This window comes from Callorhinus ursinus, unplaced genomic scaffold (genome assembly GCF_003265705.2).
Source record: "Callorhinus ursinus isolate GAN/ISIS: 27379988/994484 unplaced genomic scaffold, GSC_fseal_2.0 scaffold58, whole genome shotgun sequence".
Lineage (NCBI taxonomy): Eukaryota > Metazoa > Chordata > Mammalia > Carnivora > Otariidae > Callorhinus > Callorhinus ursinus.
The window spans coordinates 7,890,912-7,908,797 of record NW_027397120.1 but is presented as its reverse complement, the minus strand read 5'-3'; the positions used below and the strand labels follow the sequence as shown (position 1 = coordinate 7,908,797).

The 17,886-nt window shown below is 53.4% G+C and overlaps 1 protein-coding gene across 2 annotated transcripts in view; it reads left to right on the top strand.

The window, feature by feature from the left end:
* LHPP (phospholysine phosphohistidine inorganic pyrophosphate phosphatase) overlaps window positions 1-17,886 on the top strand; it is a 130,469-nt gene that overhangs the window by 87,038 nt on the left and 25,545 nt on the right. The window contains exon 7 of one of the 2 annotated variants that reach the window (XM_073884655.1): window positions 2,874-5,977. The exons of the other annotated variant lie outside the window; for it this stretch is intronic. Coding sequence (XP_073740756.1) covers window positions 2,874-2,886 — 13 coding nt within the window. The 3' untranslated portion in view covers window positions 2,887-5,977. Of the gene's footprint in view, window positions 1-2,873; window positions 5,978-17,886 lie in introns of those variants that run through there. 2 annotated transcript variants of the gene reach the window in all.

The window sequence follows — 17,886 nt, the reverse complement described above, 5'->3', positions numbered from 1 at the left end:
TGTCGAGGAGCAGCTGGAAGGGCTTCCATGTCCTCCCTAGTCGATGACCTGTCAAGGCTGGCGGACCATCGACCCACACTCCCAGCACACTCACACGTAGCTCATGCTAGACGCCATCCGTGCAGGTACATGCATTGCTCAGCACAGCCCCTGACTGTAATCCCACTTTCCAGGTGAGATACAGAGAGATGGGAGGTATAAGTCACGTGCGCAGGACCCACGGTGGGAGGCGGACGGGGCTCAGCCCCTTGGCAGGGTGACCCTGGAAGCCAGGCCCTGAGCTGCTCTGTTTGTCTCCCTCTTGGTTGTGGGGAGTCCTAGCCTCTCCCGGGGGTGGATATGCTTGACTTGTGTTTGTTCAGTTCAGACACAGAACCTCCTGGAAAGGCTTGCAGGGAAAGATCAGGCAGAAGGCCTGAGCCGGTGTCCTGGCCAGCCCTTCGGGGGCCCTTGCCACACCACCACGCTCCCCACTGCCCACCAGACATGTAATAGAATGGCTCAAGACCCGCTCTTATTTTGGTACAGCTTTTTGTCCCCATTTCCATGTTTTGTTTTTCCTTTATAGTCCCAAGTGTTGAGCCTAGCAGAACACAGCTGTCTCACCAAACAAAAATAGATCCCATCCGAGGAGGGCTCTGCGGCCACAGACATTCTCATGCTCTCAGCAAAACCAAGTTCCCTTGCCAAGCGCTCTTTGAGAGGATGTTTGGAAAAAATGTCAAGGCATTCATTTTTCTCTCGACCTTTTCGGTTGGAATTGCGGGGCCTTAACACTGGAAGTAAAAGAAGTTTATAAATAAAGGTGCAGCCAATGGCCAGGCCTGGCCCTGCTCTCCCAACTGGCCGTCCGTGGTTTCTCCACAGCTGTTAGTGAGCACGAGGGTCCCCATGTGGCCCCGCCTCTGTGACAGGAAGTTAACGGATGTTTCCATAGCAGAGGGCCAGAGAGCGAGGGTTCCACACCCTACAACCGAAGAGGGAGAACGCTGTCGGGGGGCTTACGGGGGCGTGGCTTCCTGCAAGATGGTGCTGTCTGAAGATGTTTCCACTCTTGGAAGGTTTGCTGAGTCTGTCCAGGATTTTGGAAGTGCTGACTCTTTATTGCCCTTCGGCTCTCTGACAGCACTGTCTGCTGGAGGAATCTGGGCGGGTCTGAGGGCACCTGCCCCTGATGCAGACCAGCTGGCTCTTAGCTGTATTCACTTTCCTGCACTTGCCTGGTTGCGGGTCCTAGACTTCCAGCCAGGGGGGCCATCTGGTTTCCCCAGGGCCCAGAACCTTCCAGGGAGGCCCCAACCCTCACTGCATCCTGAAATGGAGGCCACCCACCAGGGCCGCAGAGGGGGTGTGGTGGTGGGGCCGAGGATGTAATCTGCCACGGAAGATGCCCGTGTGGGCTCTAGCCTGCCCGGGCTGCAGGCCATCTTGCCATGGAGCTGGCTCACACAGGACAACGAGCATTTCTTTTGTCTACATCCAAGGGGGCTTCTTCGGGCGAGTCTGGGGGAGGCCGTGGTAAGGGGCGGGGGGTTGATTCTCGGAAGTGCTGCATTTTACCGCACTGTTGGTCCTTCGGTGGTGCTGTCTACTGTGGAGCCTGAGAGCTCCTGCACGGGGTGCACACCCCTGACTCTGTAGCCCCCAGAGTAGATTCCATGGGGTCCATCTTCAGTGGCATCTGCAGAGTGGCTCCCTGCAGCGGTGTTGCCCCCTGATGCGCCGCGGACGCTGGAAGGCCCGGGGGCGGGGGCGGGGGCGAGGTGGCAGCTTCGGCACCCAGGGAAGAGGCGTAGTTCCGCTTTCCAGGCCCTGGGTCTGGGCTGTGTCACGTGCAAGGCCGTCACGGTCCTGCCCTGACCCCAGCTTGTGGTGTTGAGGAGTGAGCTCAGGTCTAGAGGAGACAAGCAGCCTGCGATAGCTCCCGACAGTCCTAGTTTGCCTTTTTTGGAGGGGAGAGGACTGGTTTTGGTTTCAAATTTTGATTTTTAATTTTATAAACATGGTATGTTCATATGGAAAGTTTGGAAATTATAAACAATAATTATGTAGAAATCCTTTTGTGATCTATCAGTAACATCGATTATCATTTTGGAATGTTTTCTCCCAGCGCCCCCCCTTTAGTATTTTTCAAACACAGTTGAGATTCTGTTTCATGTACAGTTTTACAGAATGTACTTGTCAGCTTTGAAATAGGCTCATCTGCGTTTTCGATACGGGCTACAGGGAAAAGACCAGATTGCCGACGCTTAGCTGTGGGAGAAGGAAATCTAAAAATACCCCTTTCGTTGGCCTGGCACAAGGAACCCCATGGCTCCACGTTTTCCTCCCAGTAGAATAAAGGCAGAATTAGCCAAGACGAAGAGTGGACCTTCTGGTGGGTGTTTGGTGTTTACACTCACGGGGCACATGTCGTGCTGTCCCCGTCAGGCCCAGAGATGAGGAAGGGGCGGTCACAGGAAGGAGCACTGGAGCATGGCCTGGCCTGGCTGTGGAGGGGGCTGGAGTCCAGCGCCTTCCTCAGGAACCTTGGTAGCTCTCCAACTTCTTCTGCAAAGCAAACACTTTGCAGGGAGCTAGAGAGGTCCTCTGTCAGACACCCGCTACTTCTTCACCCAAGACTCACTCTGGTTGCAAGAGGAAAGCTCCCAACCGTGGAAGAGCATTTGTGGAAACTTCTGCTTTCAGTAAGATGGAGTAGAAGTACCCTTTCTGATTCCTCCAGCTAAGTATCACTAAAAACCCTGGACGTTGGGTATAAAACAAACATAAGACTCTGGAAGGTGGAGAGAAGAAGGCACACAGGCTAGTGATGTTGGGACCCGAGAAATGACACAGCAGTGAACTCCCTGGGTTGTCTTTTTACGTCCTAGATCCCAGACTTGAAGTTGAAGAGGCCAGACGCTGGAAGCATCAGTGGACACAGACGGAAAAGCCCCACAAAGCCTACTCTCTCTAGCCTACAGACCAGGAAACAGGCAGCCTAGCAAGACCGCAAACTCGTAGACAGTAACCCTCTATGCCAGCCAGATACCACAGCAAAGCTGTGGTCCGTCTCCATCCGTGCCAGCCAGGGCTGAATGTGGAGCCAGAACTTCCACCTTCATAAAGCTGTCATGAGCCCCCACCACTGGGGAGGGGCAGTATCAGAGAAGGCCAAGTAGGGCGCCAGGAGCCAGGAGGTAAGGAGAGCCCCTCTGCTGGGCTAGCGGTGGAGACCACACAGAGATCCCCCCATCCAGTGGTAATAAGGCCATCTCGCTCCCTCCTCCTTCCCGTACGGAAAGCAGTTATGAAGCATTTCTGCTTCTCCCAACCAGGGTGGAACTCCCACCCTCGACCAGCAGTAAGAAGAGCCCCTCCCCCACCTCAGTGTCAGCAGAGGACAAGTGGGGAACCTGGACTTCTATGAACCTCCCTGGTAGTGATGTGGCAGCTCTAACCCCCTTCACCTGCCAGAGGTGTGTCCAAAAACCAACTAAAAGGGAAGGTTTAAATAATATCTAGAGTCTTGTACCATAATACCCCAAATGTCCAGGTTTCAGTACAAAATCGTTATCGTGCCAAGAACCAAGAAAATCTCAACTTGAATGAGGAAGGACAACCAATAGACTCCAGCACTGAGATGACACAGATGTTAGGACAGAGATTTTTTAAAGCCTCTATTACAAGAATGCTTGAAACAAATGATAAAGAAAGTCTCGGCAAAGACATAGAGGATCCAAAGAAGAGCCGAATGACAATTGTGGAACTGAAAAATACAATAGCCGAAATAAACTCAAAAGTGAGGGGACAGAGGAAACAATCTGTGAACATGAAGATAGAGACAGAGGTTATGCAGAGGAGAAAAAAACGGGCTGAAGAGAATGAACAGACGTTTCACCAAAGATGATATACACAGATAGCAAATAAGCACATAAAAAGATGTTCAGCATTGTTAGTCATTAGGGAGATGCAGATTAAAACCACACACGAGGTATCACTACTCGCTTCTCAGAAGGGCTAAAATAAAAAGACAGTCACAAGAGCACAGGCTGCTAAGGATGCTGAGAATCTGGACGGCTCTGGCCTTGCTGGCGGGAATGTGAAATGGTACGGCCGCTCGGAAAACAGTTCGGCAGTTTCTTAAAAAATCTAAACATGCAACTATCATAGGACTCAGCAGTGGTACTCCCGGGCATTGCTCACAGAAAAATGAAAACTCATAAATTCACACGAAAGCCTGTACGTGGATGTTCATAGCAGTTTTTCTCCAAGCCTGAAACTGGAAGCGATTCAGATGTTCTTCAGTGGGGGGAAGAGTTTCACTGTATATCCATTCCGTGGAGTATTGTTTGGCAAAGAAGAGAAACACACAGTTGATGCACTGGATAAAATCTCCAGTGAAAAATGCCTGTCCCCAAAGGTTATGTACTATCTGACCCTGAGTATACAACATTTTCAAAATGATAAAATCAGTTTTAAAATGATAAAATTATGGTGATGGAAACCAGACCGTTGGTTGGCAGGGATTAGGGAGCGGGTGTCGGGACAGGGGAGGGACGTGGTTACAGAAAGCACGAGGGGCCCTAGGACTAGGGACTGGGACCTGTGTTTTGAATATAAGGATGTCAGTATTTTGGTTTTGACGCTCTCCTGTAGCTTTGCAAGATACTACCATTGAGGGAAACAGGGTAAATCTGGGCTTAGTAGATTTCTCACAGCTGCGTGTGAATCTACCATTGCTGTAAGATAAACAGTTGACTGAAAAAGCAGTGGAACAAGGAGGGGGCTCCCTTTGTATGTGGCCACCAGAAAAATGCCTGTGATGTCATCGGAAGTGCCAGGGGCTGATGGTGAACTGCTTAAGAGTGACGCTGATTCTGGAATGAGCATGCTTGTGGGGAAAGGCTCTGGAAGACAACCTACCCAGACACTCAGGTGGCTAAGTTGGGGGACTGGATCCACCTGTCGTCTGTCTGTCTGTCTGGTTCCTCCGTGGGAGACAGATGAGGAGGGGGCGCTTGCGGTGTGATGCGGGGGAGGGTGGGCAGCGGACTGTGCTGTGGAATTATGGGTAATGTTTTTTCTCTGCCTGTAAGTTCTAAACACGTGTCCTGATTATATTATTATTATTATTATTATTTTATGATGGAAGAAGTTACATTTTAAAAAAGGAAACCACATGAGCAAAGTTAAGGTCTTCTGCTAGCCATTCCCAGAGAGCTCGTAGGGTATGCTGAGCCACCAGACGGTCATCTGACAACAGCTCTGGTTCTGGGGAGCAGAGGGGGACAAAGCTCTGCCTAGTTTGCTGCTGGGGCTTTGCCCTGCACTTCTCAGACACGAGCGCGTCCCTGGCCCAGATGGCTGGTGGTGGGTCTCACCTGCGCCAGACCTGGCCTGTCTTCCCAGCCAGCAAGAAGCCAGGAGGCAGGAGCGAAGTGGGGCTGTCCCAGGATCCTGTGTGTCTCCATTCAGCAGTGATGTCCTCACCCCCACGTATCCCGTGTTAGGCTCTGTGATACTGTGACTTATAATAAGAAATATAGATTTGGTCCTCATCTTCATTTCTGGCACAGAGCTCCTAAAACCTTTGGAATCCCCTCAGTGGTGAGAGCTTTAAAGGTGTCTCATTCCTAACAAACCCCTTTCAACCACCTCTGAGTTTTTGTTAATGAGATGACTTCTGGAAACCTCTTAAGGATGGGACTGGTTGCCATGTTGGTACTTGGTGCCTCACCCACCAACCCCCTGGGGGAGAGGAGGAGACTGACTACCATGGCCAAGGCCAAGGATTTCAGCAGTCATGCCTACGTAAAGAAAACTCCCTAGAAACCCAGAAGGATGGGCTTCCAGGAGCTTCTGGGTTGGTGTAGCCGTGGAGGTACCAGAAGAGGGACGTGCTTGGAGAGGGCGGGACAGCTCTTCACCCCTTGCCCTGGACCTTGTCCCGCAGCCTTTATAACACTCTTTATAATAAACTGGTATGCATAAGGAAATGTTTCTCAGTTCTGTGAGCTGCTCCAGCAAATGAACTGAAGCCGAGGAGAGGGGCGCGGGAAGCTGAGTTGTAGCTGGTAGGTCAGAAGCACAGTGACAGTCTGGGCTGTGATTGGCATCGGGGTGGGGGGGTGATCCCTTGACCTGGGGGATCTGAGGCTGTCACCAGGTAGACAGTGTCAGGGTTGGGTTCGATGGGGAGCCACCTGCTGGTGTGGGAGAAACGCCCGGTGGTGTGGGCCGCCCCACGCATCCTGCAGAGGTCACACCGGGCCCACCTGAGATCCTCAGAGGTCTTTGCTGGGCGAACCCCCCTTCCCATAGCAGCAGCAGCCAGCTGAGAGCATGTTTGAGGAGGTCTTTTTTCCTCCCTTGGAAATCTTTTTTGGTTGAGATGGACGGTTTTGTCTGCTTGCTGGTTCTTTAGCTACTTGCAGAAGCCAGGACTGGCCTCCTGTGCGTCCTTTCCTGGAAATTGACAAAAACACAGGTGCCTGCTGGCTCGCTGTGCAGGCCACCGTCCCCAAGATCTCGCTGGCCTTTCTCTATGAAAGTGTGTTTATGCATAGGGTGACGGTTTAGTTTGTGGGGAGCAGGACCCGGCGAGCTGTGTTTCCAGATTTTGCACCTATTTTTAAGAAGGGCACTATTTTTAAATTGATAGCCTCCAGCCCAGAGTCTGTGTGGAACCCTGTGTCCTTCGGAGTGGTCACTGGAAGAGGGCCCTGTGCCCCAAAGCCTGATGAGGAAGTGAGGCCGTGTGGCCACCCAAGAATTGCAAGGTGGTTTTCTGGGATCAGTTCTTGGCCCATCCAGTTTTGTCAGTGGGGGGATAGGAGCACAGCTCCCGTCGTCCCGGCATGCAGCGGGAGACCTGGGCAGCATTTGACCTTGCTTGAGGCCACCGGGAGGCAGCTGAAGACACTGGCGCCCAGAGCCTGGAACGTGGCCACCTGCTCGCTGCTCCAGCCACGTATCGTGTTCCCGTTGGCCTGAGCCGGGTTGGAAGATCACGGCTGCCCTTCCCTGCTTGTGTGTGAAGGAGAAAATTGGCCCTGATGCCTTCAGAAAGGCAACAAAACTAAGGCACCAAAGTGGACAGTGAGCGCCCCTGCCGTCCTCGGGGGACGTCTAGGGAGGTTGGCCCTGCACGGGCAGCCTGGTCCCTGGGGGGCCTGCAGAGCTGGACTCAGCCTCTGTGCTGTGTTTGTTGTGGGGGTTGTCAATGCCACACTCAGGCATCTCGGCAAGCGAGGCTCCAGGACAGGTGCCCGAGCCCAGTGATTCCCCAGCCCGGCTGGGCCAGCGAGTGGCACCTTCTCCAGTTACTCCCTTGGGGGGGGGGGTCCTGGAGGCTGGGTGCCATGGCATCATATCCCCTCCCCATGCTCAGAGGCTGCTTGGCATCTCTGGGTCCCCAGGGAGACCCACTCTCAGAAGGGGTTGTCCTTGCCCCCCAGGGGCACGAAGCTGGGAGGCCGTGGGTGCTGGCCACCACTGCTGGGTTTCTGCCCACTTTCCTCTGGGCTTCCCAATGTTGACACAAAGCCTTTTGGCTCAGGGGACGCGTGTAAGGGGAATTTTGGTCCGCGGAGCGAGCTGGGGCCAGCTTGCACATCTCTTCTCCACTCTGTTCAGCAGTACCGAGTCGGCAGCCTGAAATCAGCCTTGGCGAAGTGTTGACACAGCCGTCGGCAGATGCTCACCCACCAGGGTTTGCTCCCACCCCCTCAGGAAGCACTGGCACACCTCTAGCTTTTGGGGTCTTTTGTGCAGAGCGAGTGGAATCCCAACAGAAATTTGGCCAGGTCTCCGTGAGGCTGTTAGGTTGAGAGGTGGGTGGGCAGCCGAGGCCAGGGGTCTGAGGGCGAACAGCCATGCCTGGAGGCTGTTCATCCCGGCCACCTAAGTGGTTTCCACTGGATTTCCCCAGGTGGCCCCACTTTGCCCAGAAGCAGCACCCTACCTCCCCAGGTCAGGCGCCCCGTTTCTGTGGGTGCTGGCCACACGCCCTTAACCCGGCCTACAGAGCTCCCTGTCTAGTGAGGGGGGTCCCACAATGAGGAGTGCAGGGGAGAGGAAGGGGGCGTTCCTTGGGACTCCAGAACCTCAGAGCTGGGGCTTCCGCCCTGGTCTCAGAGTCCCCAAGGGTGTGCACCTGGCAGCCCCCTCCTCTGGACCCTCCAGCCCGTTGTCCCCACCTCTGCCGGGGCTGACTGCTTTTGGCACGGTCCCCACAGTGCCTGCAGCTTCCTGTGGGCCAGGTCCTGCCTTGCTCAATGCTGCGCCGTTTCTGCCACGTCTCTAGGATGTGGAGGCAGGTATGTGGGGCCATTAGGACCAGCGTAGCGGAACATTCCTACGTACGGGGTGGCGCACCTGAGATGCATTTCTCCTGGGTGTGAGCCTGGCAGTGGGAGTCCTGTGTCTGGCATTGTTCTTCATCACAGGCCCATGGGGGCTGGGGGGACACACCAGTCTCATTTAAACTTGACACCGTCGTCCTGCTGGTAGTGACCTTTCCCCCCGGGAAGCTGAGGCACAGGAAAATGAAGTGACAGCAAGTACCTGGGGACACTGATTCGCACCCCGGTGGTCTGTAACGAGCTTGTGCTGGTAACCACCACGCCAGCACCATCCCTCATCACCCGGCTGTGGGCGTAGGGGAGTCACCTCTGCTTCATGAGAAACTGGCCCATAGTGGGCCAGCACAGGGCCAGCCTATGTTTTGGGGCTCTGAGTGCCCCTCCACACACGGAGCCTGGGTGAGGCTCCTTCCAGCCCTGGTCAGCACCCCTGCGACTAGGAGCGTGTCTGTCCTGCCTTCTGTCCCCCCACCCGCAGGGAGCTGCTCTCGGCTTCGCCTGGGCGTGGGACTGTGGGGCTGGGCAGCTGGGAGGCTTCGGCTCCTGCAAAGATTGGGACTTCTTTTCTCTTGATAGCTTTGGGTCAGGCATTTGGGGATGTGCAGATGTAGGTACGAGGCCTCTCGGCCCCTTCAGGGTGTCACCAGCTACACAGCACGGTGGCCCCAGTGGGACGGCCATCAAGCTGATTCTCTGCAGCTGTCCTGGGTCGGGCCAGTGCTGAGCTTGGTCATGCTCTGTCTGAAGGCAGAGCTGAAAGAGCCAGGGTTTCCAAAGCCAACAGGATGTGGAGGGCATGACAGCCTGAAAACAGTTTGTCACATGTGACTCGTTTGCTAAGAAGTATTTGCCGGGTGGTTCGATGCGCCTGGCAGCCCAGCTGGGGGTTCGCTGCCTTCAGGGAGCGCAGGGTCTAGAAGGGAGACAGGTGCCATCACATCAGATGTGATGAACGCTGTGAAGGGAAAGACCCAGGGCGCATGATGTTTTTGGGTAATGACTGTCAACAGTAAGTTTTCTCTTTTTTTTAAATATTTATAACGTACAGTAAAATGCATAATTCTGGAATGTACAGCTTGATGAATTTGTACACATGTGTACAGCCACCACCCGGATCCATCTGTGTAATGCGCCAGGCCCCAGAAGGTTCTCTCACGCCCCTTCTTGGTCAGCAGTCCTCTCCCCTCCCCAGGTAACTACTGTTCTGATTTCCCACCAGTAGATTAGCTTTCCCACTTTGAGGTGTTCCTCACAGCAAGTGAGCTTCCTCACTTCACTCCTTCTTATGGCGGAGTAGTGTTCCATCGTATGTCGGTCGAGACCGCATCTGACATACCCGTTCATCAGCTGATGGACACTTGGGTTTCCAGTTTTCAGCTCTTGTGTAGAATGCTGCTGTGAACATTTGTGTACACATTTTTGGTGGACATGTATTTTTAATTGTCTTGGATGTATGACTAGCTGTGGAATTTCCGGGTCATAGGGTGACTTCATGTTAAACTTTTTAAGGAATGAGCAGCCATTTTTGAAGATTGGATAAAAATATGTAAGGAAATGGGGCATCTGGATGGCTCAGTTGGTTAAGTATCCAACTCTTGATCTCAGTTCAGGTCTTGATTGCAAGGTTGTGAGTTCGAGCCCCACGTTGGGCTCCATGCTGGGTGTGGAGCCTACTTAAAAAAAAATATGTAGGGGCGCTTGGGTGGCTTAGTCAGTTGAGTGTGTGACTCTTGGTTTCCGCTCAGGTCATGATCTCGAGGTCATGGGCTCGAGCCCTGCATCGGGCTCCATCCTCAGTGTGGAGTCTGCTTCAGATGCTTTCTCCCTCTCCCTCCTCCTCTGCCCCTCCCCCCACGTGCACGCTGTCTCTTTTTCTCTCAAATACTAAATAAATAACATCTTAAAATAATACGTAAGGAAAAGACTACATTTATTCACGTCCATTCAAGAAACTTGCCAAATAATATGCCAAGGTCTGAACCTTGTCACTGGCGACAGAGGCCAGCTCATCAGTGAGATCGAAGAACTCTTCAGTGGCAGTGTTCTTATGGTGTTTTTACACTGAGCCATTCACTCCTTTAACCTGTGCTCATGGGCCGGCCACTTGCTGGGCATGTGAGAGACGTCAGTCCTGCCTCGAGGACCGCATGGACGATGACAGGTGATAGGGATGCTAAGTAAGCGGATCGTATCGTGGGTGAAGAGACGAGAGAGGCTCCTGACAATGAATGGGGCGCAGGTGCCACACTAACACACGGGGTCACGTGAGACTTGAACAAAGCCTTGGAGGAGAAGGTGGGGGCCATGCAGATTGCTGGGGAAGGAACGGCCCGGAGCAGGGTGGCTGCGGCAGAGAGAAGGAGCAGAAGCATCAGCCGGCGGGAGAGGGGTCACGGCCTTGCAGGCCTTCCGAAGGCTTTCGATTTTATTCTGCAGAGATGGCCCATGTCAGGGTTTTGCACAAGGGAGAGGGATGGTCTGACTTCGGGTTTTAAAGGGGTCCCTCTGCTGCTCTGTTGGGTGAGATGAGGGGCTGAGGACAGAAGCAGGGAGACCAGGTAGGCGGCTTCTGCAGTCATATCATGGTGAGGTGGTGGTCACTGGCACAAAGCAGCATAAGGATGTAAAGAAACGCTGTTCTAATAGCGCAGAAATGCGTCCACTGCCAAGTGCTGTCACCTCATCATCGTCAGCCTCCCGGAGATAATCCTCTCTCTTACGGTTTGACGGCCGTCCTCCTGGACTCTTTTATGTGCATACTTTTTTACTTTAATGGGATCATACCCTATGCATAAAGCTCAGTAGTCCTGCTTCCCCCACGAGAATACCCCAGTGTCTGTGTCGACACACAAGGAGCCACTTCCCCGTCTTGCAGCTGCACGCATGTAGGACACACTCACACTGTTGTCTGTTTAACGATTCCCAGACTGGTAGACGTTGCTGTTTCGAGCTTTCCCCTATTTTAGACAGTGTTGCAGTGAAAATTCCCATGCCAACATATGTGTGTGTGTGTTTTTAAAAATAAACTTTTTATTTTGGAATAATTTCATAGCTCCAGAAAAGTTACCAAGATGGCAGTGAGTTCCCGTCTGCTCTTCACCCGGTTTCTTCTCTGGTTAACACCTTAGGTTTCCGTGGTCCCTTATCACAACTAATGAACGGCCATGGTGCATATATTGGTTTATTTTGTATAAAGTCTAAACTTTATGTGAATTTTACCACAAACATATTTTTGTATACTCATTTGATTGTTTATTTTTTAATTTTTTTCAAAGATTTATTTATTTTAGAGAGAGAGAGTGAGCGTGCGCATGCACGCACGAATGTGGAGGGGCAGAGGTAGAGGGAGAGAGAATCTCAAGCAGACTCCATGCTGAGTGTGGAGCCTGATGCGACGCTCAGTCTCATGACCATGAGGTCACGACCTGAGCCGAAACCAAGAGTCAGACGAGTGCTTAACTGACCGCACCACCCAGGCGCCCCTGATTCTTTGAAATAAATACCCCGAAGTGGAATTGTTAGGTCAGAAGGGAACATTTATTTATTTATTTATTTATTTATTTATTTATTTAGATTTTATTTATTTCAGAGAGAGAGAGAGCTAGAGAGAGAGCACAAGCAGTGGGAGGAGAGAGGGAGAAGCAGACTCCCCGCTGAGCAGGGAGCCCAATTCGGGGCTTGATCCCAGGACTCCGGGATCATGGCCTGAGCCACTTAACCGACTGAGCCACCCAGGCGCCAGGTCAGAGGGAATATTTAGAGGCCCACAGTGAAAAGGTCCCAGCTGCCAGTCTTGCAGCAATTAGTCAGAGACAGGATGGAGCCAGGCAGCTTCCCCACACCACGCCTGGGACACAGAAGATTCCACATTCCCAAACTGTGATTGCCTGTCCCTGAGACTGGGCAGGTCTGAGTTTATGTTCGAGGCCTGGGAAATGGAAAGCCACCCTCAGGGCCTCCAGGCACACGGGCCCCAGGCCTGCAGCTCAGCTAACCCTGCGGTCACTGTGCTGTACCTGTCCGTGAACATGCCAGGCTCGGGCTCGGCCACCCCCCAGTGCCCAGTGCCTTGGGAGTGGTGTCTGTGGTTGTGCCTGGCGGTAGCGCAGGTGACTGGCAACTGGTTCTTCCTCACGCCTCTGTGAGTCCCCAGAACTTCACACACAGAGAGCCTGGCTCGGAGGACTGACGGGGGTTTATCGGCTTTAAACTTGACAAGGTGTCCTGTGTGCAAAGGAGTTGGTACATCTGGACTGTGGAAAATCAGAGGCAGGGAGCTGCTCCTAAAGCTCCAGATTCACAGGGACTGACCTGGGCATCGGTGCTGTCCCAAGGGCACAACCAGAGTCCTGAAGAGTCTGGGCCAAGGGATGGGAGTGAGCCCCGTTCCAGTGAGCCTGGGATGGCCCCGGGGGTGCAGCATGTGAGGTGGACCCCAGAAGATGAGAGGGAGGATGTGTGGCGACAGGAGCAGGGAAGGCACGGAAGGCAGGGGAGGGATGTGTGTGGGCAGAGGTGCGGAGGTGTGAAACAGGGGTCTGTTATCTTGAGGAACTAAGGATAGATTCCCATGTTTCACCGGCTGAGGCCACCTGTTTTCTCATGGCCTCAAAGTGTGAGGTAACTTATGGGGCTTCTTCGGTCTCTCTGCTGTCGACCGCCCCTTGCTGGTCTCCAGATGTCACAGGCTTCAGGGTTAGGCCTAGGCACACTGCTCTCCTTCTCCATTTTCCCCCCAGGTGACCCACACAGGCCTTAAACCCAGCTTCCCAGACCTCTGCTTCTAGTAGCCTCCCGATCTCTGCCCTCGCCCATCATTAGACATCTCCAGCCTGGCAGGTTCCAGACAGAGCCCTCTCGAAGTGTAAGCAGAAACAGGATATTTGCATGGCCTTAACATGCCAAATACTCAGCAGTCACAAAGGGAAAAATAGGAAGTTTACAGTGGAGGATCCGGTAGATTGAACCTTAGCCTAGTGATCAAGGTTAATGGCACTAACGTGCCCCTGACTGTGCCCTTCTCAGGGCACCTCAGCCCCGTGTGTCCTTCCCCGTGAAGCGTGGGAAAACCTCAGACGTCACCATGTTGAGGAAGGAATTGCAGGCAGGGACTTGAACATGTGCCCGTAGCACGCTTCCTCACAGTCGCCAAGAGGTAGAAGCGACCCACATGTCCATCAGCTGGTGAAGGGATAAACACAGTGTGGTCCGTCTTGATGATGGCAAATCATTCAGCACGAAGTCCTGACACAGCCTGCGACACGAATGGACCCGAAAGACGTTATGCCGGGTGAAATAGGCAGATGCAAAAGGACAAACATTGTATTCCACTTAGGAGAGAGTCCGAAAGCCAGAATAGGCAAATTCGTGGAGACAGAACGTAGGTCTGGCCGTTGCCAGGGGCTGGGGGCAGGGGATGGGATGTTACTGCTGCCTGGGGACAGACTTTGTGTCTGGGGTGATGAAGAAGTCTTCAAACGAGTTGGTGGTGATGGTGACACAGCATCGTGAATGTAGTTAATGCCACTGAACCGTACACTTAAAAATGATTAAAACGGCAGATTTTACATTCTATTCATTATACCACGATTTAGAAAAATTAATATGTAATATACCCAAAACCATTGAGTTGTCCACTTTCAGTAGGCGACGTGTAGGGTATGTGGGTCATATCTCAAGAGACCGGTTATAAACACACACAGTGAGGAACGCTGTACAGAATGGTCGCTGTTCTCTCAGGAACGCTTCCTCCTTCCCTTCATTCTGCTCAGACACCATGTATCAGTCAGCTCCAGCTGCCGAAACGAAACAGTACGGACCGGGGCTGAAACACCAGACATTGATTTTCTCACAGTTCTGGAGGCTGGACTTCCAAGATCAAGGGGCCGGCCTCTGTGGGGTAAAAGATGAAGATGGCGGGTCTGGCCCTTGTGGCCACCTCGCCTCGTGCCCCTGACCCCTCCCGTGTTGCCTGCCTTGGGGTGCAGGGGCTGCGTCCTCTTCCTCCACGCCCTGGCTGCCGAAGGCCTTGTGTGCGTGGAAGAGTGAGTCGGGGTTCCACCCTGTGGCATGGTGGGTGTGTGAGCGGGAGTGGTGGCCGGGGCAGGGGGAGGCGGGGGCGGCCGACTGGCCCGCCGAGAGGCTCGCGCCCCTTGGGTGTTGTGGTGACGTCAGCCGTCAGCGGTTCCTAAAACGGGGGCACGAGCCGAAAGCACGCGTGGATCTCAGCTGCGTCGGTCAGTCCTCTGCGGTCCAGAGCACTCGGGCCTGGTTTTCTTAATCGCTTTGTTCTCTGAACACCCAGGGTTTTGATTATTAGCTGTCGAGGATGACTTCATGTGGAGATTTTACTGCCTAATGGAGTGCACACATATTTTAAAAGGGGAAAAAAAAAAAAAAAACCTGGCAGGACAAGAGTAAAAATACAGCTTTCCCAGAAATATATTTAAAGAAAAAAACCCATGAAGAACCCAGGAGAACAGAAAGCACTAGTGTGAAGTGTGAGGTAGCGAGGGAATTCGGGGGGCACGCCTGGGCCACGGCGGTTGGCCCAGACCCCCCCGAATACTGCCCCTGAGGTTCCCTGCCAGAAACACAGGGTGCAGGGGTCTCCTGCATAAGCACACACAGCCCGCCTAACCACCCAAGCCAGGGATGGCAGGAGGACCAGGAAGAGCTCCAGGGCGAGGTCCCACCTGGGGCGCTGGTGGTCCGTGTCCGTGCTGCCGAGGGAGACCCGCCATCCCTGCTCCCTCCTTCCCCAGCCTCTGCCTCCCCTGCATCTGGCCCGTGCCTGGGTGGGCTGCTGAACCCAGGCCTGTGTCAAGGTGACTAGGTTGTTGATCTCCCTGAGCTGTCGGGTGCATTGTGCCATCCATGCAACAACCTCTAAAGGATTCAGAGCAGGAACCATTACTTGGATTCTGAGGGTGGGGAGATTAATACTAGTGCCCATTGAGCACTCACTGGTGGTAGGCCTGATGCCAACTCATTTAATCACTACTAGGAAGTAGGTGCCATTATCATCCCCACTTTAGAGCCCGAGAGGTGCGAACCCGCCCAGCAATGTGGTTAACCAGGAGATGAACCAGGTGCTCCTGGCCGCCAGGTTCTGGGCGCTGAGGACCAGAACCAGGGCGGCTCCCCAAGCTCCAGCCAGCCAGAGATGGGCTGTCCCCTGGACCCACGCCAGCCTCCTGGGCACAGGGGGCGCGTCCATCCTCAGCCCACACCTATGCGGCCTTATTCCCCATCTAACCTTTTCTTTGAAGCAAGACATGCCCTGGAATGAGCCCACCCTGTGATTTTATTGATCCAAAGGAAAAAGTTAATTAGGTTTGTAAACTGTCACTCTTGACACTCTCCAGAGGGCCTGCCCCCCCCCCCCCCGGCTTCCAGGGCCCCCGGGGAGGCTGGGGCCTGAGGCAGGCGGTAGGCAGGCTTGCCTGTGTCTGCCCCCCATCCCTCCTTCTTCAGACGAGGCCAGGTGGCCTTCGAGGCCTGGCCTGGCCCTGCCTTCCCCACCTCGCAACATGGTGCCGTGGCTGCCTCCCTCACAGCCAGGTGGCGACAGGCCCCTCCCCACCCCACATGTGTGCACGTGCCTGCACACACCTCTGTTCCTGACTCCCTTCTCCGCAGACAGCTCGGCCTCTGTCAAAGCCCCTTGCATGCTGTGAGTAGCTTTCTAACTCCTATGTGGTGACTCGTGCATGTGTGTTCCCCCACCCACCCCCGGGCTGTGAGCCCCCTGACGTGAGGCCATACTGTCATGTTCATCAACGTCCCCACACTGCTCAGCCAGGGAAGCTGGCTGAGGGAATGCTAATGCCACCAGGATTCAGTGGGTTAGGCCATTCGTCTTTTGCCCCTGCTGCTCTTTCCAGAGGCTGCCTGAACCTTCTGCGGTGCCCGGCCTTCCGTGGGCACTCACTCTTGGCTTGCACGCTGTGGTTTGGACCTTTGGAAAAAGAGCCTTTTGCATCATCTATCTTTGGCCACACCCATGTCAGCCTGCTTGGAGGGCCCCTTCGAGGCCCAGAGAGGTTTCTAGTAAAGGAGACTCCATGGAAAAGGGCTTTCCTGGGCTAGTAATCTGGGGAAAGCTGGCTGCTTTAGGCTAACGCAGACGGCCCTGGGGCTGAAACACGTCCTCCGGAAGGCCTTCCAGATGCTGTCGTTGGGTGTCCGCCTCTTTAAGGCCCGTCTGCCTTGTGCTTATCCTAAGTACACACATGTCCTCACTGGCTGAGCGGGCCCCCAGAATCCCTCTTTCTAGGAGCATCTCATGGCACCAGGGTTTGGCATGCCTTTCGCAGGACCTCCCACTCGGGGCAGCACTGCCACCACCAGGGGACTGGCGAGTGTGAGTCACTGCCACCTCTGGATGGAAACAGCTACTGGAAAGGTAGAAGAATCATAGCCCTGAACGCCTTCCAGTTTCCCTCAGTTGCGTTCATGTGACAGGGCAGCAACAGGGAAAATCGCACATAGGACCTGTTTATTTAGAGGCCTGGCCAGTCTCTGGAAAGGAGCCTTTCAGGCTTGGCCAGGAACGCGGCCAGAGTCGCGTTACAACATCTCAATGTATGGCTGTCCTGCAGTTCGCATTCCAGTGTCCCGTCGATGGACGTGTAGATGGTTTCCAATTTTTGCATGATTATAAATCATGCTGTGGTGAACGGTGTTGGCATGCCTTCTTGTGCAAATGTGCTAGGTTTTCTTTGGGACAGTTTTCCCCCCACTTGCCTGGTTATAGCATCACTGTGGAGAGCTGGTTAAATATACATCTTACCAGGTCTGCCCTGGCACGTCTGACTTTGGAGCCGGGAATCTTTGATTTCTTTCAACAAAACTTCAGTGATTCCTGCTATCGGGGAAGGTTAGCACGCCCTGACTCAGAAGCAGGGGAGCTGGCTCGGAGCGAACCAGCTTTCGCAGTTTACTAACTGGATATTGCCGGTCACTCCACAGTGGATGTGCCCATTTCTGTCCCCTCCAGCAGTGGAAAAGAACCCTATTTTCCCACATCCTTGCCAGTTCTTGGTACTGTTAAGTTTTTCAAAAGCTTTTCCAAATCTGGAGTATGTGTAATAATATCTCATTTTAATATAAACAGCACTCCCTGTACTTTTCGTGTGGTTGAGCTCTTTTTCAAATGTTTCAGTGAACGTTCAAGGTTCCCTTTGTGGATTATTTACTCATATCCTTTGTACACTTTAGTATGGAATGCTTGTCACTTTTAAAATTACAGTTCACCCCCGGGGCGCCTGGGTGGCTCAGTCAGTTGAGCATCTGACTCTTGGTTTCAGCTCAAGTCATGAGCTCGGGGTCGTGAGATCGAGCCCCGCATCGGCTCCTCCCTCCACGTGGAGTCTGCAGAGGATTCTCTCTCCCTCTCCCCCTCCCCCCGCTCTCAAACCAATAAATAAATCTTTAAAAAAAATTACAGTTGGCCCTCGAACAACACAGGTTTGAACTGCGTGGGTCCACTTATATGCATGATCATTTTATTATATAAATACAGTATATAACACGT